This window comes from Corvus hawaiiensis, chromosome 5 (genome assembly GCF_020740725.1).
Source record: "Corvus hawaiiensis isolate bCorHaw1 chromosome 5, bCorHaw1.pri.cur, whole genome shotgun sequence".
Taxonomy (NCBI): domain Eukaryota; kingdom Metazoa; phylum Chordata; class Aves; order Passeriformes; family Corvidae; genus Corvus; species Corvus hawaiiensis.
The window spans coordinates 26,829,717-26,848,831 of NC_063217.1; the positions used below are offsets into that span (position 1 = coordinate 26,829,717).

Consider the following 19,115-nt stretch of genomic DNA (forward strand, 5'->3'; position numbering starts at 1 on the left):
AACTTTCTTTTAATCTAAATCAATTAATAAAAGAATTTAATAACCTATAAAATCAGTTAAATGTAAAATCACAAAATGTTTCAATTTGCAGTAGCACTTACGTAACCCAACTAGGAATTTCTAACTTAAATTTTACTAAATTTTAAATTTCATCTTAAAAATTAGAATATTCCTTTAATAAATTTAATTTCAAGCTATACATTCCCTTATGTGTGTTTAACAGAGGAATTTTTAGAATTAGGAAAGAAAAACAGAACCCAGTCTGTGTTCTACGTTGTAAATGTGGTCTCAGTGGGGAAAAGTTCATTAGATAGATTCATTTCATTAGATAAGCTGTACAACAGAAATATTTAATAAATACTCTTCAGAGCATTCTAGTCTGCTGATCACTGTGCGCAACAGTCAAAGTTTACAGTGAAAAACAAGCATTATGTCTTGTGTACTAAATTATAATGAAAAATAAAGAAAAGGAAATAGAAGGAGGGACTAATTTTAGGTTATGAAGTTCATCATTCTGTTCATAGCACATTTGGGATACTTCTGTACAGCAATGTTTTCAATACCTTATTGTCCCTATTCCATTCAGAAAAACTCCTTCAAATGTATTAAATTGCAAGTTTAGAATAAAGTATAATCCATAAACTGGATTACTTCTTGCTTCCCAGTGACACGTATCAGTTTAGTTTCTATAATTCCATCCTTGCAAGCCTCATGTGACAGCAGGTTTGAGAAAGGAAGCCTTGAGTTATGCCAGCAGGCAATGGATTACACACATACGGGCACTAATTTAAAACAAATTAGGCCTATTTCAGTGATGGAACAGCATCTGTTTCCTGTCTGTTTGTATTGGTTAAGATGTTTCTTGGTCTTGAGCAGAATTCTCTAAAGCCACAGCTGTGCCATAGAATATGGAGTAAAAGATCAAAACTTTGATTTTAACAGCATTAAGATCAGAAATATCTGAAAATTTAATGTGCAAACATATTGAAACATAGAAAATAGAATTAAAAGGATTCAATGCATTGATAGAAAAATAAGACATGTATGAGTAAATAATTCTTAAAATTTTCTGGTAGAAAGATTATCTGTGATAATAATTTCAGATTTCAAAATCCCTCAGTCCTATGTCCTAGCTGATGAACTAGTCAAGCCTATGAAAAATGAGTTAACTCCTAATTATACTGAAAAAAATTTGCTTGCTTGCTTTATCTCCATGTGCTGGTTTTAGCTGGGATAGAGTCAATTTTCTTCACAGCTAGTCTGGGGTTGTGTCTCAGATTGGTGCTGAAAACAGTGTTGATAATAGAGGGCTGACTTTGTTCTTGCTGAGCAGGGCTTACACAGAGTCAAAGCCTTTTCTGCTTCTCACCCCACTCAAGCACTGATGGGGCTGGGGGTGCACAAGGACTCAGTAGGGGCTGCAGCCAGGACAGCTGACCCCACCTCTCCAAAGGGACATTCCACATCACATGGCTTCATGTGCAGTATGTAAAGTGGGAGGAAGGAGAAGGAAGTTGGGGGGGGGGGTTATTTGGAGTGATGGCATTTGTCTTTCCCAGTCATCATTACAGGTGAAGGACATCCTGGAGATGGCTCAACAGCTGCCTGCCCATGGGAAGTGGTGAATGAGTTCCTTGTTTTGCTGTGCTTGTGTGCATGGCTTCTGCTTTATCTATTAAACTCTCTTTACCTCAACCCATGAGCCTTCGTACTTTTACTCTTCTGCATTGTCTCCCCCATCCCACTGGGAGGAGTGAGCAAGCGGCTGGGCAGGGCTGAGCTGCTGTCTGGCATTAAACCACAACACTCTGTTCTCTCAGTCTGTAAATTATAGGTTTCATGAAGTATCATTTTGTGGCTAAACTTACAAAAAGACCATTTGGGAGCATCTAAAGTTAGAGCTTCAAAAAAAACCTAGATTTTCTTAGCTGGAAGTATTAATTAAACTTCAAATTAAATGTAAAGTCCTTCATTTAAAGTCAATTAGCTTTTCATTTTAAAAATATGAAGGCTGCAATTCAGAGAAAAATGTTGTTTTTAAAATTTTAGTTGTTTAATTTCAAAAATTTGAAACAACTAACTTGATTTTTCAACCTTTTTTCCCCGTAGTGAAAATATGCAATTAATTTGAACAAAATTCACTTGTTTCTTTATTCAACATCATCCTTTACACAATTATTATTCACTAAGAAATCTTCCCATAGCAGAATTTATGCTTGTTTTTTCAAGACATGTAACATATTTATTCTTTTATTACTAAATTCTTCTCTCATTCCTAACAGAACTTGAGAGACATAGTTTCAGAGGCATTTTTAAATTTTTGAGCTTACTTTATAGCTAAAGCTAATGCTGACATCATTTCATGAGCTAAGATTACCTTTGAAAGAGCCTCTGTCTGTTAACTGACACAGGATTTACATGCAGAGGATGTCTTTCATTAGGATGCTTGGTAAGAGTTGAGGAGAGGGTGTGGAGGGGTGTGGATTACAGAGCAAAAGAGCAAAACTGAAGGAAGACCTATTTGCCTGACAGCTTGTCTGATAAAAGATGCTGTGTTTCTTGCAGTCCTTGCCCCTCTCAAAGTCTTAAGTCACCTCATGTCATAGGTTAGCAAGCATAGTCCCGGAAGGGACGTCCTTGCTAAGGGGTGCTTACAGTTTCCTCTGTGACCTGTTAGAACCTATCAGCTGGCCAGTTTGAATATGGACAATTCTCTAAGCCACTTAAAGTTGTGACCACCTCTGTGATCCACATTTAAGAATAGGCAAACGCCCCCTCCAAGCTCTCTCTCGTTTCCGGCGCTGGCACAGGTGGCTGCGGGCCCCGTGTGGGGGCCAGCGGGCCCGGCCAGGCCCTGCTTGGGCCAGGCCGGGCCGGGCCACGGCCATCCTGAAGCCATGGACCTGTTCCAGCCGTGGAACCCCCCCCACTGCCTTGCCGTGGGCAGCCGGAGCGGCTCGGCTCTCCCCCCTCTCCACTGCGATAAGAAAAATTCAACATTCCAGCTGCAAAGCTGCAAGGCCGAGGTGAGATTAACCCTTTTTATTGCTGTGAAGAGCTGAAAACCTGAGGGAAGAGAGAGAGGAGATGCTTAAAGCTGAAATTCTGTTGTGAAGCTATGATATATCAGAGTATCCTGTTGTAATTTCATGAAGATATGGGGGGTGGAGTGTTCAACTCGTGAGCAAAAGCACCTGCGCTGAGATAGGCAGATGCTGAGGCAGCTGTAATTTCATGAGAAGTTTGGACAGGGAGAGATGAACCAGATGAGGACTTTTGCTCCAAACGGGAAAGGAGAAAACCTCAGTTCCTAGAGATGCTCCCAGAGATAGTCCTAACGATGAAGATGAGGAAGACCCTTTGCTCCCAGGGAAGGAGAAGGGCCTCTGTTTTTGTTTCTGAACGGCTCAACCTTAAAATTGTACCCCAAAAAACTTCAAGAGTGGACCCTCGAAAGCAGTTGCGGGAAAAGCTGCAAGTCGGGGGAAAGGACTCACACGCAGGCAGAGAGACTCCTCTTCCTAAATGGACTGAACAATATTTGGAAGTGGGCGGCTGTCTCGTTGTGATAATGTTTTCATAGCATGAGCAAGAAGAGACTTCTCTTTCTAAATGGACTGAACAAGGTTATTATGGAAGTGGTAAACAGACTGAACATCTTAAGGGTTGTCTTTGAACATTGTCAGTGGGAGAAGGGAGGAAGGTGGGGGGAGGAGGAGAGTTCTGAAGGTGGTATAATTTTTTTCTTCTTTTAGGTCTGTTAATAAACTTCTTTATATTCTTTCAAGTTTGGTGCCTGTTTTGCATTTCTCCTAATTCTTATCTCACAGCAGATAAACAGTAATGAGTATTTTGGACCAAACCACTACACCTCATTAAATTATAGGATAGGTTGCTCAGTCCCATCCAACCTGACCTCAAATATCTCCAGGAATGGAACGTCTACCATTTCTCTGGGTAACCTGTCCAGTGTTTCACCATCCTCATTGTAAAAAATTTATTCCTTATGTCTAATCTAAATGTACCCTCTTTTAGTTTAAATATGTAAGTCAAAAAAAAAAAAAAAAAAAACAACCCAAAACACTTCAAGGTGCATATTTCAGAATAAATTTTCAATGCAGAGAGATTTAACATCTGTTTAGTGTTAAACAGAGTAAATTTGAATCTGGGAGCCCCTAGGAAAAAAAAAAAGAAAGAAAAAAGGGGCAGTCGGCTTATAATGTACATGATATAAAAATAGTTTTTAAAAGGATTTGCAATCAATCATTAGAATAAGAACATTTTCTTGTTTGGCAGCATTCATGAGTCTTTCTTTTAGTCAGTCACAGAATGGTTGGGCTTGAAAGGGACCTGTGGAAGTCAAATAGGGCCACCTATGGCCAATTACCCAGAAGCACATTCCAACAGCTCCAAGGCTGTTTGAGATACTAAAGTTATGAATAAGTATTATCATTTTACTTTAAAAGAAAACAAAATAGCCAGTCATGGAGCTAGAAAGTGTTAGATGAGGGGACTGACCACATGCTTAATGACTATTTGAAGAAATTGTCACAATTTGTCAGGAATTATAAGTTTGAAATTTCTCTGGAAAAACCCTTATCCAAATTATTATATTTTAAACTATGTATGTACATGAAAGATGAGACATATCAGATTTAAATCTAACACAACTCTAAAATAGTGAATAAAGTCTACATATTTTAACATTGGCTTATTATTGCTCAAATTAACTAAAACAGCCTTCCACATGTACCATAGCTTTATTTTCAGTAAATTTCAGTAATAAGTTATTAGTTGCCGTTCTTGAAAAATTAAATGAAATGTGAAAAATTTGCTATCTTTCTACATCATCTACAGGATTAATAGAACACTGTGGCCATGGACAACATGAACAGATTCAAGGTAAGTTAAGAGTATGTAACATTCTGTTGAATGGGTCTAGAAATCTAGATTGAATTAATGAGTTCAAATACTTCCTCTTTGGCATGGAATTTGTTTCCCTAAATGTCATGTTTATTCTTGGAGAAAATTTTTCATTCAGAAGTTCAAATTTATTATGCGGGTATGACAGAAGGATTCTGGGTTTTGTTTCTGTTACGTTTTTTAAGAAAATAAGTCATCAAGCTGAGCTTCCATTATTGTTGCAGAAATAGTTACAGAGTAATAAAAACACCAAATTAGATCATGTAAAAACGAGAGATTGTTCATCCAGCAGCTTGGCTGCTCAGTTGTCAAATATTAAAGATCTTTATACCAAAGACATAGAGTGAAAAAGTACCAGGAAAGACAAAAGGCCAGGCAGCAATGAGAGACTTGCCCTTCCCTTTCACAAATACACTCACAGCAGATGCTACAGCAGAGGAAAAAAGGAAAAGGAGCTACCTGTTTCAGTGGATCACCAGTGACACAGCCTCCAAGAAAGGGAGCAGCAGTCACAAGAAGAGATAATGGTAGATTTTTAAAAACAAGTAACTTGGTAGACTGCTGTGATTTTATGCTGATATTGCTAGACTAGAACAAGTAGGTGAACTAAAATTCCCTTTACTCTGCTGGGTACAAGCTCCTGAAGTTTATTATATTTGCTATATCACCCTAGTGCAGCTAAGAAAGACAAGTCATTCCACTATATTTTCACAGAATGACAGAACAACTCCACTACTGCCTTTATCAAATTTTAGAGCTGACCAGACCATGCTTTTATGATCACCATTTCATCAACAAAGAACGTGGACTTCCAAGTATATGAAAGCGGGTTTCTTCAACTGAACATCACAACAAAATACATTCTTCCAACATAATGTTCTGAACCTCCACAGTATGCCCATCTTCAGCAGCAAAGCCTCTAGCACACACCAGGACAGATGTGAGACTGACTGCTGTTCTGTTGTCTACCTGTATTAACAGAAAAACTAATTGCCAGAGACTGCATTTAAATTCACTGTATTGAAATCTGGGACTCAGTCAGAAGTCTCTGAATAAACTTATATGTCCTGACATGAAGAGGCACTGAGATTAGGTGATAGTCCCATCCAGTTTTAAACTGTGAACCTTAAGGCTTGAGCATTCCCATTAAGTTCTTAGCATTACAAACAGAGGCTTACTTCATATTTAACATTTTTTTGTACTAGAGGAAAATGTAAGAACTGCTAGGAATACACACTGCATAACTTGAGCAACAGCCATCATCAGCCCAAAGTCTTTCAGACAATGCTTGAAACTTGCAGTTTCATGTGACCACACAACACATTCCATGAGTTGTGTTGTGAAAAACTGGAAAACCACATCATCTGTGGAATTAGAATTGGCAAAAAGCCAGGAAAATTGCTTGCATTTTTGTGAAATGGGCAGAATAGAATAAACTTTTATGTTGCTTCAGACTCAAGGCTTATATATTCCAGACAGACTGATATTCTGTAAAATATGTTACCACTATCTGTTAAATTAACCTAATTTTACCCACTGTTATTTAATTATCTTCATTTGGTTTTTTGAGATTAATTTAGCCTAAAGTATTAAAATATCTGTTGTTTTTAAATAACTAAAATATCCAAAAGCTGTTAGAAACATCGCCTTTATATTTTAAACATTATCACATTATATAGCAATTGGGAATTTTTATTTGGCAAAGCACCAGACAGTTATGAAAAATAGTTTGCAGAGCTTTACAGAAAATAAAAATGCCATATGCTCCCATTCATTGTAATTCCTGGTCTAAGGCATTAGTAAATCTTCACTTTAATATCTCACATGCATTATTTTTCTCTAAGAATAAACAAGAGAATTGTTAAATCAAAATCAAGTGCTGCTGTAAGTTATTATTGAAGAAATCTGCACAGCCAAAAAACTGAGTGGTTCTGTAGTGTGCTCTAATGTGGACAGGATTTGTATATTCACAGCTTTTATTTTCTGAAGGAGTAAAATGAAGTTGCTCACATTGGGAATACTTGCAAAAAAGCACTGTGTGAAATACGTTATATTTATTTATTACTTTTTTTAAAAGGCAAAAAGGAGGAGTTTTATCATTATTTGAGTTCTGTGCAATATACAGCCTAATTTACCAGTACCCTCAATGGTGACTAGAAAGAGCTTATTAAAAACACCAATGTCATCAACCTCACATTCAGCCATTCTTGTTATAAGTCAAATCAATAATGTATGCGGGACATAAATGCCAACAGATGACTTGAAGTTCATGGCTTCAGATCAGATTTCACAGTGGCATGAAACTCCAGTTATCCAGTCTTCCATTCCACCATATGGAAAACGTTACTCTCTGTGACATTTTCACTGAATCCCTTTGCAATGTTAACAAAATAATTAAATAACTGTATTACTCATATTAGTCCTTTTGGAAATCAGTTCTGGTAATGCATTTTAATCTTTGTTTTTCTTACAGCTCTTCAAAGCTAATTTACTGTATTTTTGGCAGTGCCACTTCACAAAAACTTGGAGAATAGCTAAGTAAATCAAGCTTCAGGTGATTGACAAAATCAGGCACTAAGAAAGGAAAGACAAACGCTAGTCTGGTTTTCTGAAGCACTGCAAGAAAGAATTAGAAATTATTATCGGAGTCAAACTGAAGTTATAGACTTCAGATTTGAAGTGGAATTTCCCACTGCCCTTCACAAAATTACCTGTCACTACTAAAAAGATCTTGTAGAAAAATTGATTTGTAGAATATGTCACCCTGTTAGAAAATGGATTTGTGAGATTTAAGAATCATTTTTGTCTCTTACATTTCTTAAAAGTGCAGGATTTGTAAAATCTGTTAGCAAGCATCAGTGAAGAAGCAGGAAGGTATCAGTTTCTACTCATGCTGATTTCAGCCTAGGCACACCTCTGAAAAAAGGAGGGAATCAGAGGTCTTGTGATAGTTTAATACCTTTTCATTTTCCTAGCAGCAAGCATCATAGGAAAGAGAAACAAATTTTATGTCAGGACCAACGGCAAGGTGAATGTGAGTCAGCAGAGCCCTGCCACCCAGGAGGGCCAACCATGTCCTGGGGGGCATCAGGCACAGCATCGCCAGCCGGGCAAGGGAGGGGATTGTCCCGCTCTGCTCTGCACTGGGGCAGCCTCACCTCGAGTGCTGGGGGAAGTTCTGGGTGCCACAGTATAAGAAAGATATTAAACTATTAGAGAGCATCCAAAGGAGGGCCATGAGGATAGTGAAGGGACTGGAAGGGAAGCCATATGAGGAGTGTCTGAGGTCACTTGGTTTGTTCAGTCCAGAGGAGACTGAGGGGAGACCTCACTGCAGAGAGTCTGCTACAACTTCCTTGTGAGGGGAAGCAGCAGGGCAGACACTGATCTCTTCACTCTTGTGACCAGTGACAGGACTCAAGGGAATGGTATGAAGCTGTGTCAGGGGAGGTTTAGGTTAGGTAACACGGAAAGGTTTTTCACCCAAAGGAGGGTTCAGCACTGGAACAGGCTCCCCAGGGCAGTGGTTACAGCACCAAGCCTGTCTGAGCTCAAGAAGCATTTGGACAACGTTCTCTGGCACATGTTGTGATTGTTGGGGTGTCCTTGTAGGAGTTGGACTCAAAGATACTGATGGGTCCTTTCCAACTCAGTATATTCTATGCTTCTAAAAAACTGAATTATGAAGAAAAACATTCTTAATGTTAAGACCATTGCTTTGTTCTTAGACAACAAAGTAGTTGTAAAATCAATAACTATTTCTGAAAGTATCAAAGGAGTTTAAGCTTTATTAGGATGCTAAATAAAGCCAAAGCATAAAGATAATGCAAATATTATTTAGATACAATAAACTAGATAGAGGAGTATAAAATTGTTGTATGTTGGAATGGCCAGCAGTCCATTTACAGATGGTCTTGAATTCGGGACATCTGTTAGAACTGATGTCAAGTGTCCCTGCAGTGCAAGACAATAAATTAAGTGCAGACTCCCTAACCCAGGGTCTTTATCCTCCTGTGTACTTTGAGAAACGTACAAAGAACATGCATGTCAATATGTGTAGTGCTGAAAGGCAAACAGAAAAGACACTTGGTCATTCAGTTTGGGGGTCAGACTCTGGCAAAAGGTATCCTTATATACCATCAGATTTGCCTCTTCCTAGTAGGACACAGCTGTGAATATCAGAGCAGATTAACTTGTTTTTTATCCAACAGTTATATTTTGAATCAAATATTCCACAATTTAGTGTGCATGCAATAAGAAAGACATGTGGAGGCTATTTCTTTTTCTGAGTTCCACACAGAAAGCTCTCTCTTTAACAATTTGTTGTTCAGAGATGCCCAAGTTAAATACATTCACTTGTCTAACTCACATTATTTACTGCAAAATGCAAATAAATGAAGATAATTTTTCCTGTGTTTCCTCAGTCTGCTTTAATTCTTTAGGAAGGAACAGAGTATTATATTGCCAAACAATTCTGAGTCTCAGCAATAATTGCAAGTTCAAATATTGAGACTTAGCAAAACACCATTATTGTTTCAAAACACTCTTTTAGTAACAATCATGCAATGTTTATAAAGTGGTGAAAGTGACTCGATTTTAGTGAAATTCTGTTCCTGCCATAGTTCCCAAAATTTCACTATCTCTTTTCTCTGTGAACCATTTCCACACTAGGTCTAACATTGCAGTGAACAATGATCATTCACATATAACTCCAGCACTCCAATTGTCCTAAGAAATTCATCAAAGCTACAAACTACTGACCTTACCCTAAACCCATCTGATTGCAGGCCAGCTGGCTTAAGTTCTCTTGCCACTCATCAGCACAAACATGATTATCAGCAGCTGACCTGTGAACAGTCAGGAACATCAAGGAATTGGTGTTTTTAGCCAGTGTAACTGGAAAGAAAAAAAGGAGGAAAACTTCAATATTATTTCAAGTAGTTTTATAAATGGCAAACAGAAAACACACAACTACATTCAAGAGTTTTCCAAGTTGCTGGCACTTTTCCTAGTTTTACAGGCTGAACAGCCATGCAATTTAAAACCAAGGCAAGTGTGGCTATCAGAACCTTGCTAAGACTGAACAGCATGAGACACTGAACAGCAAAGATATCTTGAGGGTAGGAATAAACCTGAACACTTCTAATTCACCAGCACAGATTCACATAGGCTGCTGATAGCCTTAGTTTTTATAGCCTTAATCTATTTAGAGAATCTAGATAGAAAGATCATCACCATTTCTTCTCTCTTAATCTGTGTATAAAAGTTCAAGAACTGCTTTTATTACATGCAAAAAAGATTCTCAAAAGGTCCCTCCAACTCTCAACATCTTCTTAATCTCTCCTCTATCCACAGTACTTTCCAGATTTCACACATCATCTACACATTTTCTTGCCATATCACTTTTCTTATATCTTTGCACTGTGACACTTCACAGTGAGCTTTTGGCCTTCTCTTTTGCCACTTCCTTGCATACTTTCCCAGCCTCACCCCAGTCTTCTCTTTGCTAATAGAAGGAGTGCCTCTCCACCACTGTATTCTAAATTAAATCACCAGTGATTACTACCATCACCCAAACATCACTTTGAGGCACCCCACAGCAGAAACTTACCACAGTCCCATTCATCTGAGCTGTCACTGCAATCTGCCTGCCCATCACACCAGAGTTCACGTGGCACACATTCATGGTTGGCACATTCAAGTTCACTCTCTTTACAAAATGCTGCAAAAACAAAAACATGCTCCCTCCTGAGAAAGACACAATCAAAGTGCAATTCACACTGAGATGAAAAATTGAGAAGGAGGGTGAAGGTAGGCGCAGATCAGATTTATGGAACAAGTAACTGAAAGAGATTTGCAACAAAATTCAGCATGGATACCACTGGGGCAGAAGGTGGTTGCTTTCATGCAGTGGCAGAGGGCATTGCAACTCAGAGGGAAGGAAGAGTGTCCGGAAATGCAAGATCTGTGATTACTTAGTATCATTTGTGGTCTTGTTATATGTAACCTGTCTAAGCCCCTCAGAAGCTGTAAGTGAAAATACTGTTCCATGCTTTTTAGCTGATCCAAATTTGTTGGATTCTTCATGGTTTTGCTACAATGAATATCTATTTCCTCTCATCCACAGCAATTATATATTGATTTTTGAATTCAACCTTGCTATTCAAAATTATATAATTATTTTTATTTAGAGGTGCAGAACTGCTGTACTGATAGACATGTTCCAGTTCACAGTTGGTTGCTGGCTGGCATCCTCACATATGGATTTCCAGAGTCTGTTCAGTATGGGAAGCACAAGAGCTTCCATTTGCAAATGACTTTTAGCTCTCCCTTCCAAAAGGCAGGTGTGTAGCAGTACAGGACCTTCCTCGCTAACACACTTCCAGCTTCTATAAACCCCATCATTAGGGAATTCTGAGACCTGAGGGAGGGCAGAGAGGGAGCAAATGCATGGAAGGCAGCTGCATTCAGTTGTGCCCATGTTTGGCTGATGTACAGCATTTGTACTGCCATACAATCCAAGCATTTGTTTGCAACACGAGTACAAAAAGTGTACTCTACAGTGAAAACCATACAGATAGAGCAGGCAGTGCTGCCTACCTCTGATCTTTCTGCCAGCACTTTGAGCAGACTTACACTGTGCACATGGACAGTATGCCCATGCCATCAGCGTACCATAAGTTTTGTATCTTAATTGTTACCACAGTTTGGATTATAGAAGAAAGCTGTGGAGCCAAGAAAGGAAACAGAATCTAAGAAATGTCAATCAAAAAGAAACTAAATAAAGATGAGAGACATATGAAATTTACCAAAAAACAGATCAGAAGGAAAATCAAGGAGAAATCAAGAAAAAAAAGAGCAGTGAGCAGCTATGCCTGTATAAAATGAAGCTGAGGAAACTTGGGAAAAGAAGTTAAAAAATCTACAAGGAATAAAGAAAAGAAGTACAAAGGCACAAGAACAAGGAGGGAGAAAGAGAAGAAAAGAACAAGAGAGGACAAGAGTGACCAAACAGAGACCAAGGGTCCAAGGATGTGAACAACAAAGGACACAAGATGAGGAAAGAGAGAAATTGGTGCCATAGAAAAACTGAAAAGGAAACTGAGGGAATCACTAAATCTTTCTGCCTACAGAAAACATAAAATATTTTACTTTCATTTATTTTGCCCCCCAACATCCCAAAAATGTGATCAGCCCTTTAAGGGAGTAAAAAACCACATGAGTCCTTACAGCAATTCTTTTCATCCATCATGTCGGGGCAGTCTGGGAAACCATCACAGATCATAGTGTGTTTGATGCACAGCTTCTTCAAAGGACATTCCCAAAGACCCCTTTCTCTACAACCTGGAGGCAGAGAAGCACACTTCTGAAACACTTGCATGCAATATCGAATCAACTGTTTTCTTCCTTAAAAGTTCTGAAACTCACATAATATTTTCACTTAAAATATACCAAGAATAGTTACTAATGAAGAAATGGAAATAAGATTGGCACAGTGCACACTTGATAAATGGGTCTAAATATTATAACACTTCATAATACTTCAGTGATTTTAAATAATAATTGTATTATGCTACACATACCTATAACTAATGGTTTAGGCATTAGCTCAATTAGCTCAAAACCCATACACCACTATTCTTGAAATACATTTACTAGTAATATAAGAACTTTTCTAATCCTGAAGTCTGTAGAAATTCCTTGGTCGTTCAAAAGCAAATCCTATAAAAGCATGGACTCTCCATGAAACAGTGTAGAAATACATACTTTTTTTTCTGGCAATGCTGAGACAGAATCTAACACAGAATCACAATGAAACATAGAAAGAGAAGAAATCTTTACAAAATTACGTCAAAGTGTTTTGACAGTAAAATTCCTGTTGGTCAGCTAGAGGAAATTAAGAATAGCCCAAGCTACATTTTAGAAAGGAGTTTTCTCTGGTTTTATTCCACTTTTTATTTCCATCAACTAATAAAATATTTCATTGTGATACCTGTTTAAATACTTTGACATATTAATGTCCTGCATGTCTGACACTGATTTTAAAAGAAGCCATAAAAATGACGTGCTGTCCTGACTAAACCAGATTATTTGATTGCCTTGTTTGGCCTCTTCTGCAGAAGATACTTTTCATTTTAATCTCAGTGCAAATTCAAGTGATAGCCCTGATGCTCATAAATGCAAATAGTTCAGGTATAAATTTACAAACAGCACTTAAAGCAGCACCTCTCTTTGCCTGGACCTGGAACTATGACAGCAAATCAGCAGTAAGTTATCAAGCAAATCTATTGTTTCCAATAAGTTTTAATTCAGAAGTACATATTTGACAAATATGAACCAGAGAATCTCTACTGGATTATTGGAAAAGTCTATTCAGGTTTTAACTGTACCTGGATGTGTGGGGTGCTTGATTTTGTTTAGATTTGAAAATCCATGTAAATAAATGTTAAAGCATAGAGAAATAAAGAGCCTTAACCCTTGAAACTAATTCCTCATGATCAAAGAACTTTCTTGGGTATCACCACTTTCCAGGTCTCCTTCTTGACAATATTTGTGATAACTATTCATGAAAAATTAATTGAAACCAAAGAAAATCTCTACTCTTATATAGAACAAGGAATGTCATGTTAGGAGTTTGATATGAATATAAAATAAAAAAGCTTAAATCCCCCATAATCGACGAACCTTGCAATTTTTTAGCAGATTCTTTACAATTCATTAAGTACGTTTCTCTTTACTCTTCATCACACATTACAGTGTTACACTGTGAAGTGTACCACAACTCTCCAAAACTAATCACTTACAGAAATACAGAGACAATTCCCTATCAAAAATTCACTACTTTCTGAATTCAGTGTTCAAATACACTGTTTTGTTGGTAGAGACCATGTACCATTTGGAGTATTTATATTTCATCTCTAATTATTTTTGTGACATGCACTTTTAATTCAATGAAAGGGAAGTGAAAGTGGAAGTAGGAAAACTTGTCTATATGCACATTACCCCCAGCCCAAAAATACAGTTTGACAAGAGCTATGGTTTCATATAGAATCTTCATAATAGGAAGGAAGTTACCAATTGTTATTCACATATACATTTTCCATGCAATTATCATTAAATCATTAACGTTAAGACCATCACCATTTTTCTCTCACCTAAAGTACTACAGATCAGAACTCAGATTCCAGAAAACAGTGGAAGAGAGTATAGGTTTTGAATGTTATGTCCTCAATTTCTTTAGTAGGTGTAGGACCCTCTTCTGTTCCCTGCCAAAGGCATTGTTCAGCAGCCAGCAATTTAATACAATCAATTACAACCAAGTATATTTAATACCATAAACTCACATGACATCGTTCATAATAATATTTTTTGGAAATTACCTTCCCTACACTTCACTGCACTCAGAAGTCTCACTTCCAGTAATCTCAGTCAAATCTTCTCCCCAAATCCCAGTCTAAATGGGACTAAAGTCTTAGGATTTCACTGCAATTGCACGGCTGAGATTTCCTTTCACAAAGACCATGTGAAAGTATGACAAGGATTGCTAACAGAAAGAGACAATGGGTGCTGAATACAGCTCTACTCTGCATGGCTAGAGTATACCTTGGTCCCTTTGGGTGCTTCTAACTTACATTTTTTGGCCAGAGTAGTTCAAGCACAAGAAAGCTGTAACTAGTCTTTTTTCAGCCTCCTTCACCTTGCACTGTAAAGTTGTTACAAGTCTGTCATTTAAAGCACTTCAGATACAAGGGTTTCAAATTAAACATTCAGTGGTTTTTAATGTTATAAAACCAATTACAAAGGATAAAGCTAATAAAATTTGAGCTAGCCATTCACACATGGAAAGATCATCAAGTTTTGATTTTGTCCTGCATACATGGAGTATGAATAAGTCAGAGTTACTTCTGGAGCTCTACAAGGACTTTTTGTTCTTCAGTAACAGTATTAGCCCTGGTCAAAGTAATGTCATTCTGACAGAGGTAATTTCCTAGCTGATACAGTCTTCCATATTTATAGAAACTGATAAGAATGCTGCTGATTGCGTGTGACATTCTGTCTAGACTTTAGAGAAAGAGTTCCACTGGAGAAATGAATGTTACATATTAGAACAATATTTCATATGTTAATGTCTAGGAGAACAAAATTATCCTAAAAGACACATAACAATTAGTTTTCTAAGGAGTTCAAAATTGGTGGCAACAAATAATATTTGGCAGGGAGGACAATTGAGACAATTGATTCAAAAGTAAAGACCTGTCAAACTCTGAAAGAGTCACTGTGATCATCAGCTCTGACTTTCCTTTATAATCCAAACAAGAGAATGACCTAGTAATAAATTGTATTTCAGAGAGCATATCCTTTTATTCCTTTATTTCATTTTTACATGGGTGGGGGAAGAGAAAGAAAGAAAGAGGAGAGAGAATATAAACATGATCTGGAAACTCTCAGAGACTGAGAATACATCACACGCATTGGTGATAAATAACCCTTTGGTTACTGAAAACATTAAAACAATCTGCTTTTTAAAAGAAGTATTTTATACGGCTGCCAAGCTTAAATTTTAGCCTAGCTTTAGCTTTCTGGTGTTGGATTTTATTTTATTGTCTCTGAGTAGAAGTTCTCTTATTGCCACAGTTTTTTTGCTCACATAAACTCTGCTTCCCTCTTAACCTGTCCTCAGTTTAAAAAAAATAAATGGGTTGTGCACCTCAGCCCTATGGTGCTGGAATGTTTTCCAATCCTTTGCTCATATGCACACCTCTTCTCTAAATCCTTAGTGATGTATAATTATTCTCATTGCCCCTAGGGATGCCAGGCCTGCATGCAGATCTCCCTGAAGGCTACACCTCTGTCAATCAAGAAATATTTAGAACTCCCTTCTCCTGAAAACCCTCCTGCCAGCATGTACAAGGATACATAGTGACCAAGAGATTTCTTGATTATTCTCAAGCTCAATATATCCACTTAAGTTAAAAGTCAAAAGCATCTATACAAAAACTCAGAAACTCTCATATTGGAGAATAACTTTGAGGGTTTATGCTTGTACTTGTAACATGAGGTTGACCAATCTGAAAAAACATGCAGAATCCACTTCAGCAACACAATACATTATAATGATATCTTTTGTCTATACATCATAACAAGGACACTATCATGTATAAATTTAAAACTACATTTACAGATTCAAGATTTAATCTGCCAGGGAGTTACATTTTAGCGCAGTAAAACCTTCAGCAATATGAAAAGAACTAAATCTGCAGAATTTTTCTTAGCTTGATTATTTAATGAATACTCAAACATGCCAGAGTATGGTTATCAGAATTTAAATGATCAATAAACTATATTCACGTTGATTAAGAAGCATTCTTGCTATAGTATTTTTACTGATACTGTCTTAAAAAAATCCCAATACTTTTAAAAATATTTTTACAAAAAAATACAAAAAAAGGGGCTTATTCTCTGAACTGTCATGCTACAATTCAAGTAACTGAATGAAAGACAAAGCTAATTTTCTAATGCTGCAGCTACTCTCCATTCCAACTCATTGAATTTATTTACCACAGCCGTCCTCATCACTATCATCCTCACAGTCAGCTTGACCATCACATCTTCTGGAAGCCAGGACGCACCTCCCAGAACGGCACTTGAAGTGACTGGGTGAGCATTCTGTCAATGACAACAAGCAGGGAGAAACAGGACTCCATAAGATAAAAGCTTAATCATGACATGGGCACTTACTTATCACAGGGGCTATTTCAGAAGGGTAAATGACACAGGTAGAAAGCTCGTGAGACTGGAACTATGTATCAGGCGAGACTCTTAACAATTGCACTGGGAATGTGGTCCAGCAATATTTTCCAGAGCTCTCCCTCACATGTTGCCCTCTGTCAAATGTCATTGCTTTGCCAAATCACTGGCATACACTGTCTAGACCATGGGTATGAATTTCCTAGCTACTCTCCTCACCATTGTGGTGTTGTGTTATGCATTGAAATAAGTATGAGAAATCCCCAGGATTAAAATAAATAAATAAATAAATAAATACCAGACAAAGAAGAGATTGAGAATTATGTGTCTATTTGAACTAATAAAACCAAGTATAAATTTCCACTAATTAGCCCTTTCATTGTTTCTGCCTCATCTCACAGTACCATTTTGGGACAAAGGAGTGGAACAGAGCTGGCAGATCTTTAAGGAACTCTCATTGAGCGCAAAAGGTAGCAATCCCCAGGAGCAAGAAACCCAGCAAAGAAGCCAAGAGACCAGCATGGCTGAGTAGGGCAACTCAGTTTGGAATAATTTTCACAGTTCAAATATTATAATTTAAAGAGGAAGTATGAAAAAACCAAACACCAGCGACTTTGGGAACCCATTTAAATCTTTAATTTGCTTATACGTATAGGAGATACCTTCTACATCTTCATCTGGTGTTAGACAAGTTTGGTTGTCTGAGTTCTCATCCGGAAACTGAGTGCAGTCTGTATCTTCTGGCCACTGCAAACCTACAATCCCAAGCACAGCCTCACAGCGCTCCTTAGATTGTACACATAATGTCCTGAGGAGACAAAGCAGAATTGCACCAAGTAACTGAGTGAATGTCTTCAAAATTCCCAGATACTAGAAGTTAATAATCCTAGCCAAAGTTAAAGATGAAGATCAAGAAAAAGATCAGTTAAACAGATGTTTTAATATGAAAAAAATACATACATCAAAGAATGGTACTGTTGAAATGTTATTTTAAGTTACTGTTATGCAGTTATGTTATAAATAGGCTAATAATAACTAATATAACTGCTTACAAACATGCTCTCCTCTGTAAGAGATGGCGGTGAATGTTTTTTAAGAAACACTGACTGCTCTCCTTCAGGGAAAAAAAACCAAACACATTTTGTACTAGTGAAATGCTACCTCTTCTGATTATGTTACCACAGAAACCATGTGGTTTCAGAAGGACAAAATACTTAAACCGGCAAACAAAAGAGTGAATAACTCCCCAAGGAGTTCAATAAAATTAAAACTTACAGAAAAGCAAAGCACAGACTAACCCAGTCTTAAGGCTGTTGTCACTTAGACCAACAGAAGCTTTTATCACATCAGGAAAAGGCATGAATACAGTCCTTCAGCAGCTTTTTTTTTAACCATATAGAAGATGGGACTCACTATGCAAAATTCATTCAATCCACTGAGATTGAAAATCATCCATCATGTCTCTCAAAATATGCACTGTCAAATGCTTCAAAATTACAAAGAGAAAATGCATAAAGGAAAAGTCCCCTAATGTTTTAAACATTTAGCCACTACTTTTGCCTTGGGTCCTAGCTGTAGGTTGAAAAATATTCAACCAAAGGATCCCACCCTTTTTTTTTTCCTTTCATGTCACTTTTAGCTTGCCTTAATTTGATTCATATTTACATATCCTTTTTCTAGATACGCTCCTTTCATGGAAGAGATACTCCTTTCATGAAAGGCCTTTTATTCCACTCATTTTCCTTTGACCTTTTGACTAATGGAACTTTTTTATTTTCCTGCAATTAGCTTTGGAAAATTCTGTGACCAAAACAAACAAAAAAAATTCATATGGGATTAATTCTTTTATGCGTTTTTGGGAAAATTATACAGTATTAATCCTCCCAAATTTAATTTTGTTTTGAGGAATTAGATTAAGAAGAGTCAATGTTTTTCTGCACCAAACAATTCACCAGAAAGTTGCGCAACCAGAAGAAATGGAATGATGTTAGCCAACCATGTTACAGACTCTCTCTTCCCTTTTAGATCCTCCTCAATATCAAAAAGGTTGACTGACACTACTTTATAACCTCAGATTTCTGAATGCCAGAATTTTTGTTTTGCAATGACATAAAACAAAACCCACAACACAAATATGATAATATAGCAGAGACATCTAAGCTGCTTCCGCCCTATGTTTTCTGCACATTTAGATCTTTGGTCAAAGCTGACCTTTTCTAATGCATTATAAGTCATTTAGTCATCTGTCTGTGGTGAAAGTATTAGAATCTATTTAATCCTCAAAGTAGGCCTGGAGTAATATTATCAACGCCTTATCAGAGCTGAAGAATATTGTTCAGAAACTGAAAACATACATATCAATGAAAATTGATATGTAAATTGAAAACATACATACCAATGAATGTTATAAATAAATTCAGTTCTTTCCAAAAAATCTCTTTACC

At 37.2% G+C, this 19,115-nt stretch overlaps 1 protein-coding gene across 5 annotated transcripts in view; it reads right to left on the reverse strand.

Moving 5' to 3' along the window:
- The window catches only part of CORIN (corin, serine peptidase), a 130,795-nt gene that overhangs the window by 17,796 nt on the left and 93,884 nt on the right, over window positions 1-19,115 (reverse strand). For all 5 annotated transcript variants that reach the window (XM_048303717.1, XM_048303716.1, XM_048303719.1 and 2 more), the window contains 5 exons: window positions 17,334-17,479; window positions 16,483-16,590; window positions 12,154-12,267; window positions 10,535-10,645; window positions 9,690-9,819 (listed from right to left, as the gene is read on the reverse strand). In XM_048303717.1, coding sequence (XP_048159674.1) covers window positions 9,690-9,819; window positions 10,535-10,645; window positions 12,154-12,267; window positions 16,483-16,590; window positions 17,334-17,479 — 609 coding nt within the window. The remainder of the gene's footprint in view (window positions 1-9,689; window positions 9,820-10,534; window positions 10,646-12,153; window positions 12,268-16,482; window positions 16,591-17,333; window positions 17,480-19,115) is intronic.